This window comes from Pelodiscus sinensis, chromosome 8 (assembly GCF_052426305.1).
Source record: "Pelodiscus sinensis isolate ZL-2025 chromosome 8, ASM5242630v1, whole genome shotgun sequence".
NCBI lineage: Eukaryota > Metazoa > Chordata > Testudines > Trionychidae > Pelodiscus > Pelodiscus sinensis.
Window position 1 is genome coordinate 60728847 of NC_143059.1, and position 13762 is coordinate 60742608.

General features: G+C 42.3%; 1 protein-coding gene across 1 annotated transcript in view; it reads right to left on the reverse strand.

The window, feature by feature from the left end:
- Nucleotides 1-8065: 8065 nt before the first annotated feature.
- The window catches only part of CCDC172 (coiled-coil domain containing 172), a 34535-nt gene continuing 28838 nt past the window's right edge, over nt 8066-13762 (reverse strand). The window contains exons 7-8 of the mRNA XM_025183585.3: nt 10816-10903; nt 8066-9722 (exon numbers count right to left, since the gene is read on the reverse strand). Of these exons, the coding sequence (XP_025039370.3) occupies nt 9693-9722; nt 10816-10903 (118 nt within the window). The 3' untranslated portion in view covers nt 8066-9692. The remainder of the gene's footprint in view (nt 9723-10815; nt 10904-13762) is intronic.

Sequence of the window (13762 nt, forward strand, 5' to 3'; positions counted from 1 at the left end):
CCAAACTGCGCAGCTGGCGAGCGCTTGTCAAGCCCTGATTTCTATCAAATCCAGTGTAAGTGATTGTTCCCTGGGGAGGGGAGGCAACCAGCGTGCACATTATCCCTTTCATTGTTAAAGGTGGCTTACCTAATTCCTTGGGGTCTGACTCTGGGGAGTGCTCTCTCAGGAGGTTGGGCCCTAAACTGCACTCTCCTTGGACCTGGAGTGGTTCAGTGTCGGTACTGCTTCTCGGTGGAGGCAGGGACCTCAGCTCGGGGCCTTGGCTGCGGGAGACCAGCAGAGCTGGCTCAGCAGGACCGGGCAGTGAGGAGCCCCACAGAGCAGGAAGGCGAGTGGCAGTGGCTGTGTCAACACCCCAGGAAGCACCCCCGAGGGGTTGTCTGTGACCGCACCCCATCACAAGGTCCCTGCCTACCCTGGCCCCACACTGCTACCGGCAATGTCTGACACATTTTTCTCTGTGGGCCCTAGGTGGGGAGCCCAGAGGGCTGTATGCACTGCCCTTACCTACAGCACTGTCCCTGCAGTTCCCATTGGTCATGGTTCCCAGCCAATCGAAGCTGTGGAGTTGTCACTTGGAATGGGGGCAGCACATAGAGAACTCCTGGCTACCCACCCCCTTCCTAGGGGCTGCAGCAAGGGATGTGTTGGCTGGTTCTAGGAGCAGCATAGAGCAGGGCAAGCAGGGAGCCTGCCTTAGTCCCGCTGCACTTTTAATAGCCAATATCACAGTTTGGCTTAACCAACTTCTGGGAGATTGACCCTGATTCCAGGAGGTCCTGGTGAAACTGGAAGGGTCATCAGCAATGTTCCCTCTAATGTTTTTCATCCATGTGTGCAGGGCCGGCTTTAGGAAGTGCGGGGCCCAATTCGAACCGTTTTGGCGGGGCCCGCATGCCCCACACCCCACCCAGGACTTTTTGTTGAGCAAAAAAAAAAACCACACACCACAAACCTCAACCACACACAAATATCACATCAGAAGTAGATCCGATCAAAATGTATATCTATATAATTGAACATTTTTTTTAAAAAAGGCCATCCTTTATTATGCAAAATTTTACGCAAAATTAAATCAGTTGCCTTAAGAGTAGGTCTAATATTTTCAATTGCAAACTATCCAATTTTTTCAATAAGGTTTAAAGTTTGATTTTTAAAATGTTACCAGAGAGCGTTGCAGTTTTCTGTTACATTGATTTACTTTTTAAATAGCAAAAATGGAGTCTTTGTTCAGAAAGTGTCAGTTCTGTGGTCAAATTCCAGTCCTTAGTGATTTCAGCACCAATGATTTCACTAGGTAATATGGTACCTCACCATCAATTGCCTCCTTTGCACTGCCCTTCAACACACTGCCTGCATGTTGAGTCCAAGGTCAGTCTACACAAGATTTTATCAATGATTTTTGCTCAAGCGATCACTGAGACAAGACAAGGACTCTCAATTGATTCTAGTCAGCTCTGCCTTTAAACACTGGATGTAAAGTGTCAGATATAACTGAGGACTCCCAAATAGACTCTACACCACCAGAAATAAAACCTGTTTCCATCTTCTGTGACTTTCAGTTAGATGTGACTCACTATCCTCTGCTTAGTGTTCAAGTTATGGTAGACCCTAAGCCAGGTCATATTAAGTTCAGGTCTTTAACCTTTTAATCATACAATATGGATAACAACATTTCATTCTCCCAGCTCCAAGTCTTAAGTGAATTTCAACCCAAAAGAGCCAAAATTGATCACCTTGACACAGCAAGTGTGTCTACTGATCCCTGTGGCAAAGTAGGTTGTCTATATAAATAAGGTCTGCTCGTGACGCCTTTTTCTACAGTTGATTAACAGATAGCAGTAGATAGCTCATTCAGACCACTGGCTGATAATAGTTAGTCACCCTGACCAGTCATTAACCATAGTCATGGACTCACCCTACTCTTCATTGTGTCTATGATTTTCTGATGACCTGTGACAAAAAAGGAGGGTGGAAAGGGAAACGGAAGGAAGAGACCTCTCTAAATTCACCAATCAAAGAGCAGTATTGCCAACCCCAAAATCACAAGGAACGTGTACACAAAGTTATGAGAATGGTCTACAAATCATATGATTTTTTAAAAATAAAACATGTTGGATTTTTATTGGCCTTTTGTTTCTTGAATATTTAGGGTTCATGTTTTAAAGCTTCCCTCCTTAGCTGTAAGGCCCAGAAGTATAGAGAACTTTTTTTTAAATGAAAGCTGAGATTCCTACATAATCAATCGACTCCAGGCCTTTAGAAAAACACCAAATGTTTTGAGACTCATGGTAAAACAATGGAGGAATTCTTGTGAGCCCATGCTTTGCCCACAGTATAAATTAAAAAAAAAAACACAATATCTTCTCCAATAAACATCCTAATGAGATACTACGAATGGTGAATTGAATTCAACAGCTCCTGATATGAACAGGTATCAACCTAGTTTTTCATATTTGAGATGGGTTACCAGGAATCATACATGACAGTATGAAATCTTTCCACTCTCAAGTCAGCATATTCACAAAGCACCTATAATTTTGATCCATGCATTTATTGGATGGTGAACGAGAAAGGAGGGGAATTAGTGTAGATGAATGATCAAATTAAAAAAAAAACCTGAAGGAATTAGGACTGGGCTCCTACATCTCATGTTCAGAACTGACTAGGACACTTATGACCAGATTTTCAAAGGTGTGTAAAGATCAGATAGATATATTTGAAGATCTGAGTTGACAACTGTCTTTTTAGGAGCTTAATTACCTTTGAAAATCTGAGCTTAGATTTTCAAGACCAATTTTCAAAAATGACTTTAGTCACTCAAGTGCTTTTGAAAATTTTAACTGAGATGTCATTGGGCAGCCCATACCCTATTCAACATGTTTCTTTGCTTTTTTTCCACTGTAGAGTGCAAAATCCTGAAGGCAGTGTGATGTATTTTGGAATACTGATATGAAACTTGACCTTCATGATTTTCTTAGAAATTATTAGTGCCTGTTCTTCATAGGGACAGTGCCTTGCTAGAACTCACCTACTATATATACTGTTTCACATTGTTCCAGGAAACATATATAATATCAGTGCCTGTAATATATGGGAAGGGAAATTAAAGATGTGCAAGTTTTAATATGAGGTATCTGATTAAAACTGATGCAATGAAAATGACTGTACAAGAGAGAGACAACATTTTATGTGAAATGAAAAAGTGTAATTAAAAATGTCAACAGAATATCAAATAGGTATAAGTTGTATTGTAAGGAATAGCTCAGCAGATGGCACTAAAGTATTCCTTTTACTAAACCTCCTGTTGTGAATGGTGGCTCAAACTGACCAAATTTTCTATTCTAGACTATTAGAATATAAACTATAGAATAATTCAGGGGCAGTAAAATCCTGAACTCAAACAAGAACAAGCCTCCTTTTCAGTGTGTCTGTTTACTATATTTAATTAATGATTTGTCTGTGATGAATAGGAGTGCTGAAATGATATGCAAAAGCTTATAGGTTAAAGCTGTGTAGACCACACACATTTCCCCCCCCTCCCCCTCTGCCAAAGTAAATTTTTTAGCAGGCTGGCCAGCAGCCTGGCTCACATTGGGTCGAGGATTTATCCCTGCAGTGACTCTGCATTTAAAGTGTCAGGAGCCAGACAAGCAAGCAGCCTGGCTCAGTTCCGGCTCATGCCAGGTCTGGGAGCTCAGCCTCCTCTCCCCCCAGACAGGGGCTGCTGCCACCCTGCACTACTGCCTCTGTATTAGAGACAGCAGTGTCGGGCGTCAGGCAGCCTGTGTACAAGGAGAGCTGGTTTTTAAACTGGCTCCCCTCATGGACCAGCTCCTGCCTGGCACCCTGGGCTGCTGCCTCTGATACAGAGGCAGCAGTGCAGAGCAGGGGGCTCCTTGGAAGTGGGGCCAGAGCAACCTGGCTGCCAGCCCCACTCCTGGGGACTGTAGCATAGTCGAGTAACTGATAAGAATTCATGAGGTTAATTAACTATTCAGTTAACCAATATTTAACATCCCCAGTGCTGGCCAGCACTCAGTGTCTAAAGGGTTAAACTCAAGGTAACTAAGGGTATGTCTACACTACCCCCCTAGTTCGAACTAGGGGGGTAATGTATGCATACCGAACTTGCTAATGAAGCCCGGGATTTGAATTTCCTGGGCTTCATTAGCATAAAGCCGGCGCCGCCATTTTTAAAAGCCGGCTAGTGCGAACCCCGTGCCGTGCGGCTACACGCGGCACGGACTAGATAGTTCGGATTAGGCTTCCTAATCCTAACTATCTGTACGCCTCATTCCACGAGGCGTACAGATAGTTCGGATTAGCAGCCTAATCCGAACTATCTAGTCCGTGCCGCGTGTAGCCGCATGGCACGGGGTTCGCACTAGCCGGCTTTTAAAAATGGCGGCGCCGGCTTTATGCTAATGAAGCCCGGGAAATTCAAATCCCGGGCTTCATTAGCAAGTTCGGTATGTATACATTACCCCCCTAGTTCGAACTAGGGGGGTAGTGTAGACATACCCTAAGGGTGTTGTTTGGCAGGGAGTCAGAAGAACCAATGGGATACAGTACTGAAATTTAAATTGTAAATATATACCTGCTGCCATTTCTCTTTGTGTGTGTTTTAAGCCAGGAGTTAGGAGAAAGAGAATGATTTCAACCCACGGAGGACTACCATGCCTCCAAGAAATTCAGGGCAAGGACATGAACTGGACCATAAAGAGATCATGAGTAAATAAGGGGAAAATGTATATTTAGTTGCAATCAGGGTATTTTTCTTTGTTTTGGTTGTTTGGTTTAACTTCTCTGTGTGAATCCATGTCTTCCCTCCCCCACTCACCATATTTAATCTACAGCCCAAAGATACCATTTTTTCTGTGTTTTAATCTGTTCTTTTCTCAATTGCTTTGTAACACCTAGCAACCAAGTATGCTTTATCAAGTATATCTTTTTTCCTTTTGTTAATAAAATCACCTTTTTAAGGCAGTGAATTGATTCTTGTGTCCTAGAAGGTAACAGGGGGTCTGGGTGTGCCTGCCTCGCCTGAGAGGTCGGGTACCAGGGACACAATTTGTTTTCGGGGGGAGTTCTTTTTCCAGCTGTCTTGTGGCAAAAGAGCTTGGGGTACCCCAGGGAAGAATTTCAAGTGTTTCTTCCTGGTTTTTTTTGTGTTTGATTTAAAAATTTGTTTTAAGGGATTAAATCACTTGATGGTGGCAGCTACCTCCCAAAGTCACTGAATCTGTGACTCTGGGGAGTTTTTGTAAGCAGAGCGTATAGAGACAAGGTATTTAAGGTCTCTTGCGGGCCCCCACCTTCTGCACTTGGAGTGCCAGAGTGGGGAACAGCCCTGACATTGTCTGAAATATCTTTATACATTCCATCAGGGCTGCTGACAAGCAGGGGCAAAGACGACTGCTCCTGCCTGCCATCACCACTGTTACTTCAGCAGGGGCCAGAGACCCAAGCTCTTTAACTCATTGCTGGTGCCGCTGGCGGGGCATGCCCTGTGGCACCAGAGATGCTGAAGGGCTAGCTGGGGGAAGCTAGCTCCAGCCCTGTTCCTTCCACTTGAGGCCACGCCCTTTCTAGGTGCCCCAGACCCAGTTCCCCTCAAGGTCTGCTGAACTCTCATATAATCAGAGGACTGGAACGGACCTCGAGAGGTCATCGAGTCCAGCCCCCCGCCCTCAAGGCAGGACCAAGCTCCATCTACACCATCCCTGACAGATGTCTATCTAACCTGTTCTTAAATATCTCCAGAGAGGGAGATTCCACCACCTCCCTTGGCAATTTATTCCAATATTTCACCACCCTGACAGTTAGGAATTTTTTCCTAATGTCCAATCTAAACCTCCCTTGCTGCACTTTAAGCCTTGTCCTGTCCTCAGAAACCAAGAGGAACAAATTTTCTCCTTCCTCCTTGTGACACCCTTTAAGATATTTGAAAACCGCTATCCTGTCCCCCCTTAATCTTCTTTTTTCCAAACTAAACAAGCCCAGTTCATGAAGCCTGGCTTCATAGGTCATGTTCTCTAGACCTTTAATCATTCTTGTAGCTCTTCTCTGTACCCTTTTCAATTTCTCCACACCGTTCTTGAAATGTGGTGCCCAGAACTGGACACAGTACTCCAGCTGAGGCCTAACTAGTGCAGAGTAGAGCGGCAGAATGACAGTAAGTTAGGTAGGAAATTAAACACTTACAATGATGAATTGGCAGAAATGAAGCTGCTTCCAAATCAAGTTTTTAAATGAAGTTTGAACAACCCAGCCTGCTTTTGAAGCATGCAAGGCTTGCCCTGAAGGTGAGAGTATAGCAGCAGTAGAGACTGGTGATGATCAGTGATAATCCTTGTGTGCAAGAGTGGATGAAAAATCATAGGAAGGTGGGGGTTGTAAATATTCTCCTGAATCTGTCTGATATTTAAATAAATGAAAATTAATGAAAAGTGATGCGTTAAATACCCCTTAAAAAGAACATATGTGAAACTAGAAGACTTACCTGGCATTACCTGGGCCCTTCAGGACAGAGGGCTGGCAGTGTGGGGGATGAAGAAGTAAGGGCAGGGCTTTGGGGATGAGAAGCCACAGATTACGATGCTGAGGGCATGGGGGTGCAGAAATCAGGGTGGGGGTTGAGGAGGAGCTCAGGACGGGACTGGAGATATGGGGGTGCGAGAGTTGGGGGGTCAGCAGGGGCTTTCAGGAATCAAGGCAGGAGCTCCCAAGCCCCTCCTCAGGACCGGGGGTGGGGATGCAGGAATCAGAGCAGGAGGGGCTTAGAGCGGATGGTGGGGCGGCCAGCTCAGGGTGGGGGACTACACACCCAGCCCTCCGGCTTGTCCCTGGGCCATGGAGGGGATCTGTGTACCCCACCCTTTGGCTTCTTCTGGGGTGCTGCTGGGGCAGAGCAAAGGAGGCCTGGGGCGGGTGGCCACACACAGGGTGCCAAGAATCAATGGCTATTTTTGACTTTTGGGGCCTTAAAACTTATTTCTGGCTGAGATAATTGGTTATATTTGACAGAAGAAGATGGGGTTATACTTAATTGTTTCTATATATGCGGTATATTGCCACAGAGAAGGCAATTTGCCTTGGCCTTACATCTGAAATAATGTTTAGAAAAAAACAAACAAGAATACATACTATCCCACAAACAAGAGGCTGAAAATCCCCAGCTAATGTGATGAGATTCATAATAATTTGGTTAGCTGACCCACTGTCATTTGTATTGTAACTGAGAATATGCTAGAATATGCTGATTTGATAATAGCCTTCAACTCCTGAAGGGGGAGGAGGATTCCAAAGAGGATCTGTTGACTGTGATTTTGTTTGTTTGTTATTCCATTGTTATTTGAGGGGAAATGGGGGATACTAAATTCTATAGTCTTTTCTAAGGGAAAACACCCTGAAGTGTTTTGCTGGAGTAAATACTACAGAATAGTTGTCTGTTGTTGTGTTGTTATCTGAGCTAACAGCAATATTATTTCTAATGTGATATCTCAGTATGGCTACGTCTACACTGGCCCCTTTTTCGGAAGGGGCATGTTAATTTCACTAGTCGTCGTAGGGAAATCCGCGGGGGATTTAAATATCCCCCGCGGCATTTAAATAAAAATGTCCGCCGCTTTTTTCCGGCTTTTAAAAAAGCCGGAAAAGAGCGTCTAGACTGGCCCCGATCCTCCGGAAAAAGTGCCCTTTTCCGGAGGCTCTTATTCTTACTTCAAAGTAAGAATAAGAGCCTCCGGAAAAGGGCACTTTTTCCGGAGGATCGGGGCCAGTCTAGACGCTCTTTTCCGGCTTTTTTAAAAGCCGGAAAAAAGCGGCGGACATTTTTATTTAAATGCCGCGGGGGATATTTAAATCCCCCGCGGATTTCCCTACGACGACTAGTGAAATTTACATGCCCCTTCCGGAAAAGGGGCCAGTGTAGACGTAGCCTATCAGTATAAGAAATCCTCTCTCTCCAACTTTTCTTTTTTTAACATTGGCACGAAAAGCCTGTCTGTGTTCTCCTTAGGTTCATGTAAACAAAAATCCATCGTTTGCTAATATTTTATTTGAATAATGATGTTCATATCATTCATCTGAATTTTATACGTACACATAAACAGTACTTGAATAGCGTAACATCTATTATAGTTATAATTTATATATGTGGGCTGAACAGCTACCCAGAAATGGAAGTCCATTGTAAAAGAGACGCAAAGAACAATTGTAAATTAATATCTTAAACACATGAATAACGAGGTTGAGTATCAATAACAGGTTTTCATCAGAGTAGGGGTCACATCCTAGTCAGTAGATGTCACTGACATTATCTCAATAAACAAGGCAGGCAAATCATAATCCCAGGAAAGAGAAGGCCCGGATTGAAGTAATTTTCACTTTCTTCCAATAAATTACACCAGTTTATCCACCTTGAGGTTCTCAGACTGACATAACTTTTTTCTCCACCTCTGAATTTGATTCAGTTCAGCAAAGGACTTGAGAACACTCACATAACTTTACATAGTCAACAAGTATTATTGAAGTCACTGAGATCACTGAGATGCTTAATTTTAAGCATGTACTTAAGTATTGTGCTGAATCAAGACCTAAAAGAACTTCCATTAAAAACACTTCAGTGTTATTTATGCAGTCAACAATCGTCATCAACTTTAACAGCAATAATTATTGGTAATGGTAACAATTCCTGGTTTATAAACGAGGTGGTTTTAGAGTATATTTTGGAACCTACCATGAAATCAATATGTGGACAACATTCCTATTAAAGTCAATGAATTTGCAGGATTTTTGAATTGCAGAATTAGCTCCTTACAGGGATAAACTCTTGCCTTCTTTACCTCAGACATAAGGGAGTGTAGAGGACACAGAGCAATGGATCTGCAGCCCTGAAGCGGAAGTGGCAATTTGTGGATCAAGCAGCCTTGAGTGGGGAACATTCTTTAAGCCTAAACCCCAGGAAAGCCTCATCAAACAGCCTTGTTACTTAAACTGTGCACTGAGAATAGGATTTAGTCAGTAATGTTAACTGCTGAGAATTAAGATAGTACGGGTTTTTTTGGGAGTGGGAGGGAGTAATTAGAAAACCTGTACTAACTAGCAGAGTGGTTTTGTGGTTGCTGTGACTCCATAGAAGTTATTCTGGACTTTTATCGGTGTACTTTGGGATTATGACCTCGTTTATGAAGCTTGTACATTTGAACTTTTAAAGTATAAATAACTATATGGCATGTAAATACATCCTGCTGGCAACATAGGTGTCAGTCTCAGAGGGGACCCATTCTATTACCTTTCCTAGTAAGAGGAGGAATACTATGACAGTGGATACACAGGGGAAATGGTACACTCAGAATGGAGTTATGGACTCTACTCTATCTGTACTGGCTTGTGTGCTGCCATATTTGGAGATAGTAAAGGATCAGCCTAGGCAGAGATGCCTGTGGAATATGAGAATTAAATTATTGCCAAAACAGCAAAAATATTCTTTTCAAGAAACCAAATTCTCACATTAATTTACAGTAAAAAGAGAAGCTACAAAACCTTCTGAAAAACAGAATCTTTCCTTTCCCAGTAAGAGATATAAAGGATGATTTCTTTAACCACAAAAGCTTACTAAAATGTGGATAAATTACTGCAAAGGCTGGTTTCTGTAACATTTAAATCAATCTTCTGTTTATTATTTATTTGCCTGAAGAATTTTGTGTTAATTTCTGCAAAAAAAGAAAGATACAGACAAAGTTCAAATTAATGTGTGAAACAAATCCTAATTGTGAGACTATTCTTTACAAATAACTTAAAAGGTCAAGAACATGGCCACATTCTTCACCATATGTCAGCTGACTTGGGCTAGTATGTGGCCTGGAGCATTTACCACTCTTTAAAGAGAAGTATGGTAGATATGGTTGTTGTGTGCACTCCTTCGGCTCTGTCAAAAATGACATACCTGTTTTGGGTACAATACCTTTGGGATCTACTGTCTTTGCACAGCTCCTGCTCCACTGTCCCCAGTCCATTGGGTATGTTTACACTGCAGTGTTTAACACTGTCTTGTGTCAACAAGTTTGAGCTTTGGGATCCTAACAGGGTAATCCCTAATGGGGTCCCAAGCCTAACATATACACAACAACTAAAAAGCCCTAGCCTAACATATACACAGCAATTAAAAAGCCCTGTAGCCCTAGCCCAATTCAACTGAAATATGTCGGCCACGGGTGTTTACCCACAGTGGCTTTATGCCAAAATCTAGTCCTTGAATTTTAAGAATATCTTTGTACTTGTGTTGTAAAAACAATATGTTTTGAGCATATGTAATGTTGTAGAATACCAAATGCAGAGCATTTTGTTTACATATTATATACAACATATACAACAGCCTATATACAGTGAAGTATATAACATTCCCAAGCCACCTGAATCATCTTTAGAGCTGCATTGCTATATTTAAACAGGAGCTCAGTCAACTTGCTGTTAATTTGAATGTTTGAGCTACATAGTTCTGGTTGATTGCCACTGAACTTGTTTGAATATGAACAATTTTACCAGGTGTCCTGTATTCAGCATAGGGAAATATGGTCAACCTCTTTCTAAATTAAGTGTAGCTACTAGTGCACGATCTGTTCAACAGGCTAATATTAATGGTGACCCTACAACTAAATCTCTTCATCTTTTGCTGAAAATGTATCACTATCTTAACTGTTAATTTTTTTACTTCCCCTTTTCAGTGAGGAATGAGGTACTAGGCAGTTTTTAAATGATGGGCCTAAAATTAATGGAAATTAGGAACGCTCAATACAAATAGCATACCATCTGCAGAAATTCAATTTCTGTTTGAAGAGCTTCACAAACATTTTCCAAGTCATCTTCTTTGTAAATTTCTATTTCTTTTTTAATTCTGTTTCAATAAAAAAGAGCAAGGTCATAGCCAAGGCTAGTCAGTTGTATTATTGTTTCATTCCATTTTGGTCCAAACCAGATCAGTGTGGGCAGACCCTGATATCCTACCTGCACAGATCTGATTGCATGATCAAGAGCTAGATGTGCAGTTATGATAGAGCTGCATATTCAACACTGTGTAGTTCCTAGAGATTATTCATCACTGGCAGCTATAGCAGGGATGAAGAGAACTTTAGAAAATGACAACCTCATAATTCACTTTCTTTTAATACATGGATTTGAACCCATGGCCTCCACAGACTCCCACTACTATTGTCTCTGCAGTTATCACTGCTGTCTCCCCATTGCTGTTAGATCTTTGTCCCCTGCTGTTGCTATCTTCTCCATCTCAATACCAATAGCCTATGTGAGGGGTTCTCAAATTTCTCCACTGTGTGAAGCAAGTTCAGTACAGTGATTCTCAGATTCTACCTCCCTTCCTGTGCACTGTGCGGTGCCCCATTTCTCCTTTCGTTCACTCTCACATGATAATCCTATGGTAAGTGCATCAATACTAGACAAGTAGCAGTATTAAAATATATTTTATTTTTAAAAGTATTTGTAGCTAGCTAAATTGTCACGTGCATTAGCAGCTGGAAATAAGGAGGTACACACCTTGTGACAGGCTACCTCTCTGTGTGGCCCACCAGAAAGTGCTCTATAAGCCAATGATGGTTCAATCTGGGAGCCGCTGTGTTAAATCTTTCTTAAACTGCCGGGCTCTAGGTCTTCATGCTGAGTTCCAATAGGAATGTTATGGAGAATGAAACTGGGCACAAGGACAAACCTGTCTAATTGTCTCTCAGCAACCAAACACATGCAAACACAGAATACAGGCAGTACCCGGGTTACGTACAAGATAGGGACTGTAGGTTTGTTCTTAAGTTGAATTTGTATGTAAGTCGGAACTGGTACATATTGTAGGGGAAACTCTAGCCACACATTTCTCCAGAGCTCAGTTTTATTCTCCCACACCTCACTTCCCTCAGTCCTTTATTCTCAAGCTGAGGTGTCTGCTGAGAAAAGCCGCTCTGCGTCTCCCTGGTCTGCTGGGGGGGGGGGGGGACAGGGGGCGCTAGCTTCGCGTCTCCCTGGTCTGCTGGGGGGAAGCAGCTAGTGCGGGGTTGCCTCACCCCGTTTGTAAGTAGGGATCTGATGTAAGTCGGATCCATGTACCCGGGGACTGCCTGTATGTGCCTGAGGCTACGTCTAGACTACAGGCTTCTTTCGGAAGAAGCTTTTTTCAGAAGAGATCTTCTGAAAAAACTTCTTCCGAAAGAGAGCATCCACACTGCAAAAGTGCATGGAAAAAGTAATCTGCTTTTTTGAAAGAGAGTGTCCAGACTGAATAGAAGCTCTCTCAAATGTAAGCTGTGATTGCTATGGAGGGAATGGTCACCAGGACACCTGTGCTTTTTTCCTCTTTCCTCTTCTTCCGAAAGAACTTCCTCTTTCCCATCATCACACGCCTTTTTGCAAAAGAGCTCTTTCGCAAAAAGGCTTCTTCCTCATAGAATGAGGATTATCAATGCCGGAAAACCCCCTCTGTTCTTTTGATTTTCTTGTGGAAGAATGCAGGTGCAGTGTGGATGTTCTTCAAGTTCTGTTGGAAAAACAGCTGTTTTTCCAACAAAACTCTGTAGTGTAGACATATCCCGAGTCAACCTCTGGCATAGAAACAGGTCACACAGCAGCTTCTTGTCAACAAAATTCTGAATTGCAGCAGATACTGATACTGAGGGAATGTCAGCTTCAAATATTATTGTAGACTGGATAGAGCCTAATACTGTCTCCAGAGTGGCCTTAGAGGTCATGACCACAATAACAGATGCCCTGTTCATCATACAACTAGAGTCTGGGCAGCAATTAGAGAAACAACTATGAATTCACAAGAGAATACTTCTAAAGAGAAGGAGTGGGTTCTGAAGGGGAATAATAGTCTGTTAAGGTAACAGTCCAAACTACTGTGCATCACCCAATGTATTTAATGGACCAAGAGAAAAGCTAACCTCAAACTTTTAGTGCACTGAAGTATATGAAGCAATACAATTATACTGTGAGCCCTGTCATGGCTGCTAGCAGGTAGAGAAACAGAAGAGAAATGCAAAGTTAAGTGATACACTTACTGTATCAGAGGAACATTTTCAAAGGTCTCTCTGGATATTTTGGGTCTACCATATAGGCCAACAAAAAGGGAAGACTTAGGTGCTAGGGGAGTGCATGAGACTGACTTATGTGCTCTCTGGCCTCTCACAGCAGGTGTTGAGAAATTATCAACTTTTAAGTGTTTCATATATTGGGTGTGAGAGGATGTTAGTGAGTTAGTCCTAGTAATGTGTATATGTTGATGACATTTCTTTGGTCAGTGTAACATGGGCGGAGCATCTCTTCCATTCGAGATAGTGGTGCTTAGCATAAAAATGGCTTTGCTAACAGTGAAAGAAAAAAGTGTGACCTTGATTTTCTAGAAGTAGCATTTTTGGATGCAGAGATAGAATAGATGGATTTAACAGGACAGAGACTGAAATTTTGTTTACATTTTTTCCCATTAAAGTACCAAAAAGGCAAGCCTTAGAATGGGATAAGCTTGAGCCATATACGATGTGTGTGAGGTCTGTCTGTTTAGAAAAGGGTTACAGAAGCTTACAGAAGCATTTATTTGTAAAGAAACTGCATATATATATATAATATGTACTCTGAAAAAAAGGAAGAGTTAAAAGAAGAATTTAAAGATGATCTGAAATTATAGTCTCCAAACTTTTTACAAAGACAGTTCTTTTACAGACATTTTAAAATGTGTTGTCTCCCCATAGAAAAT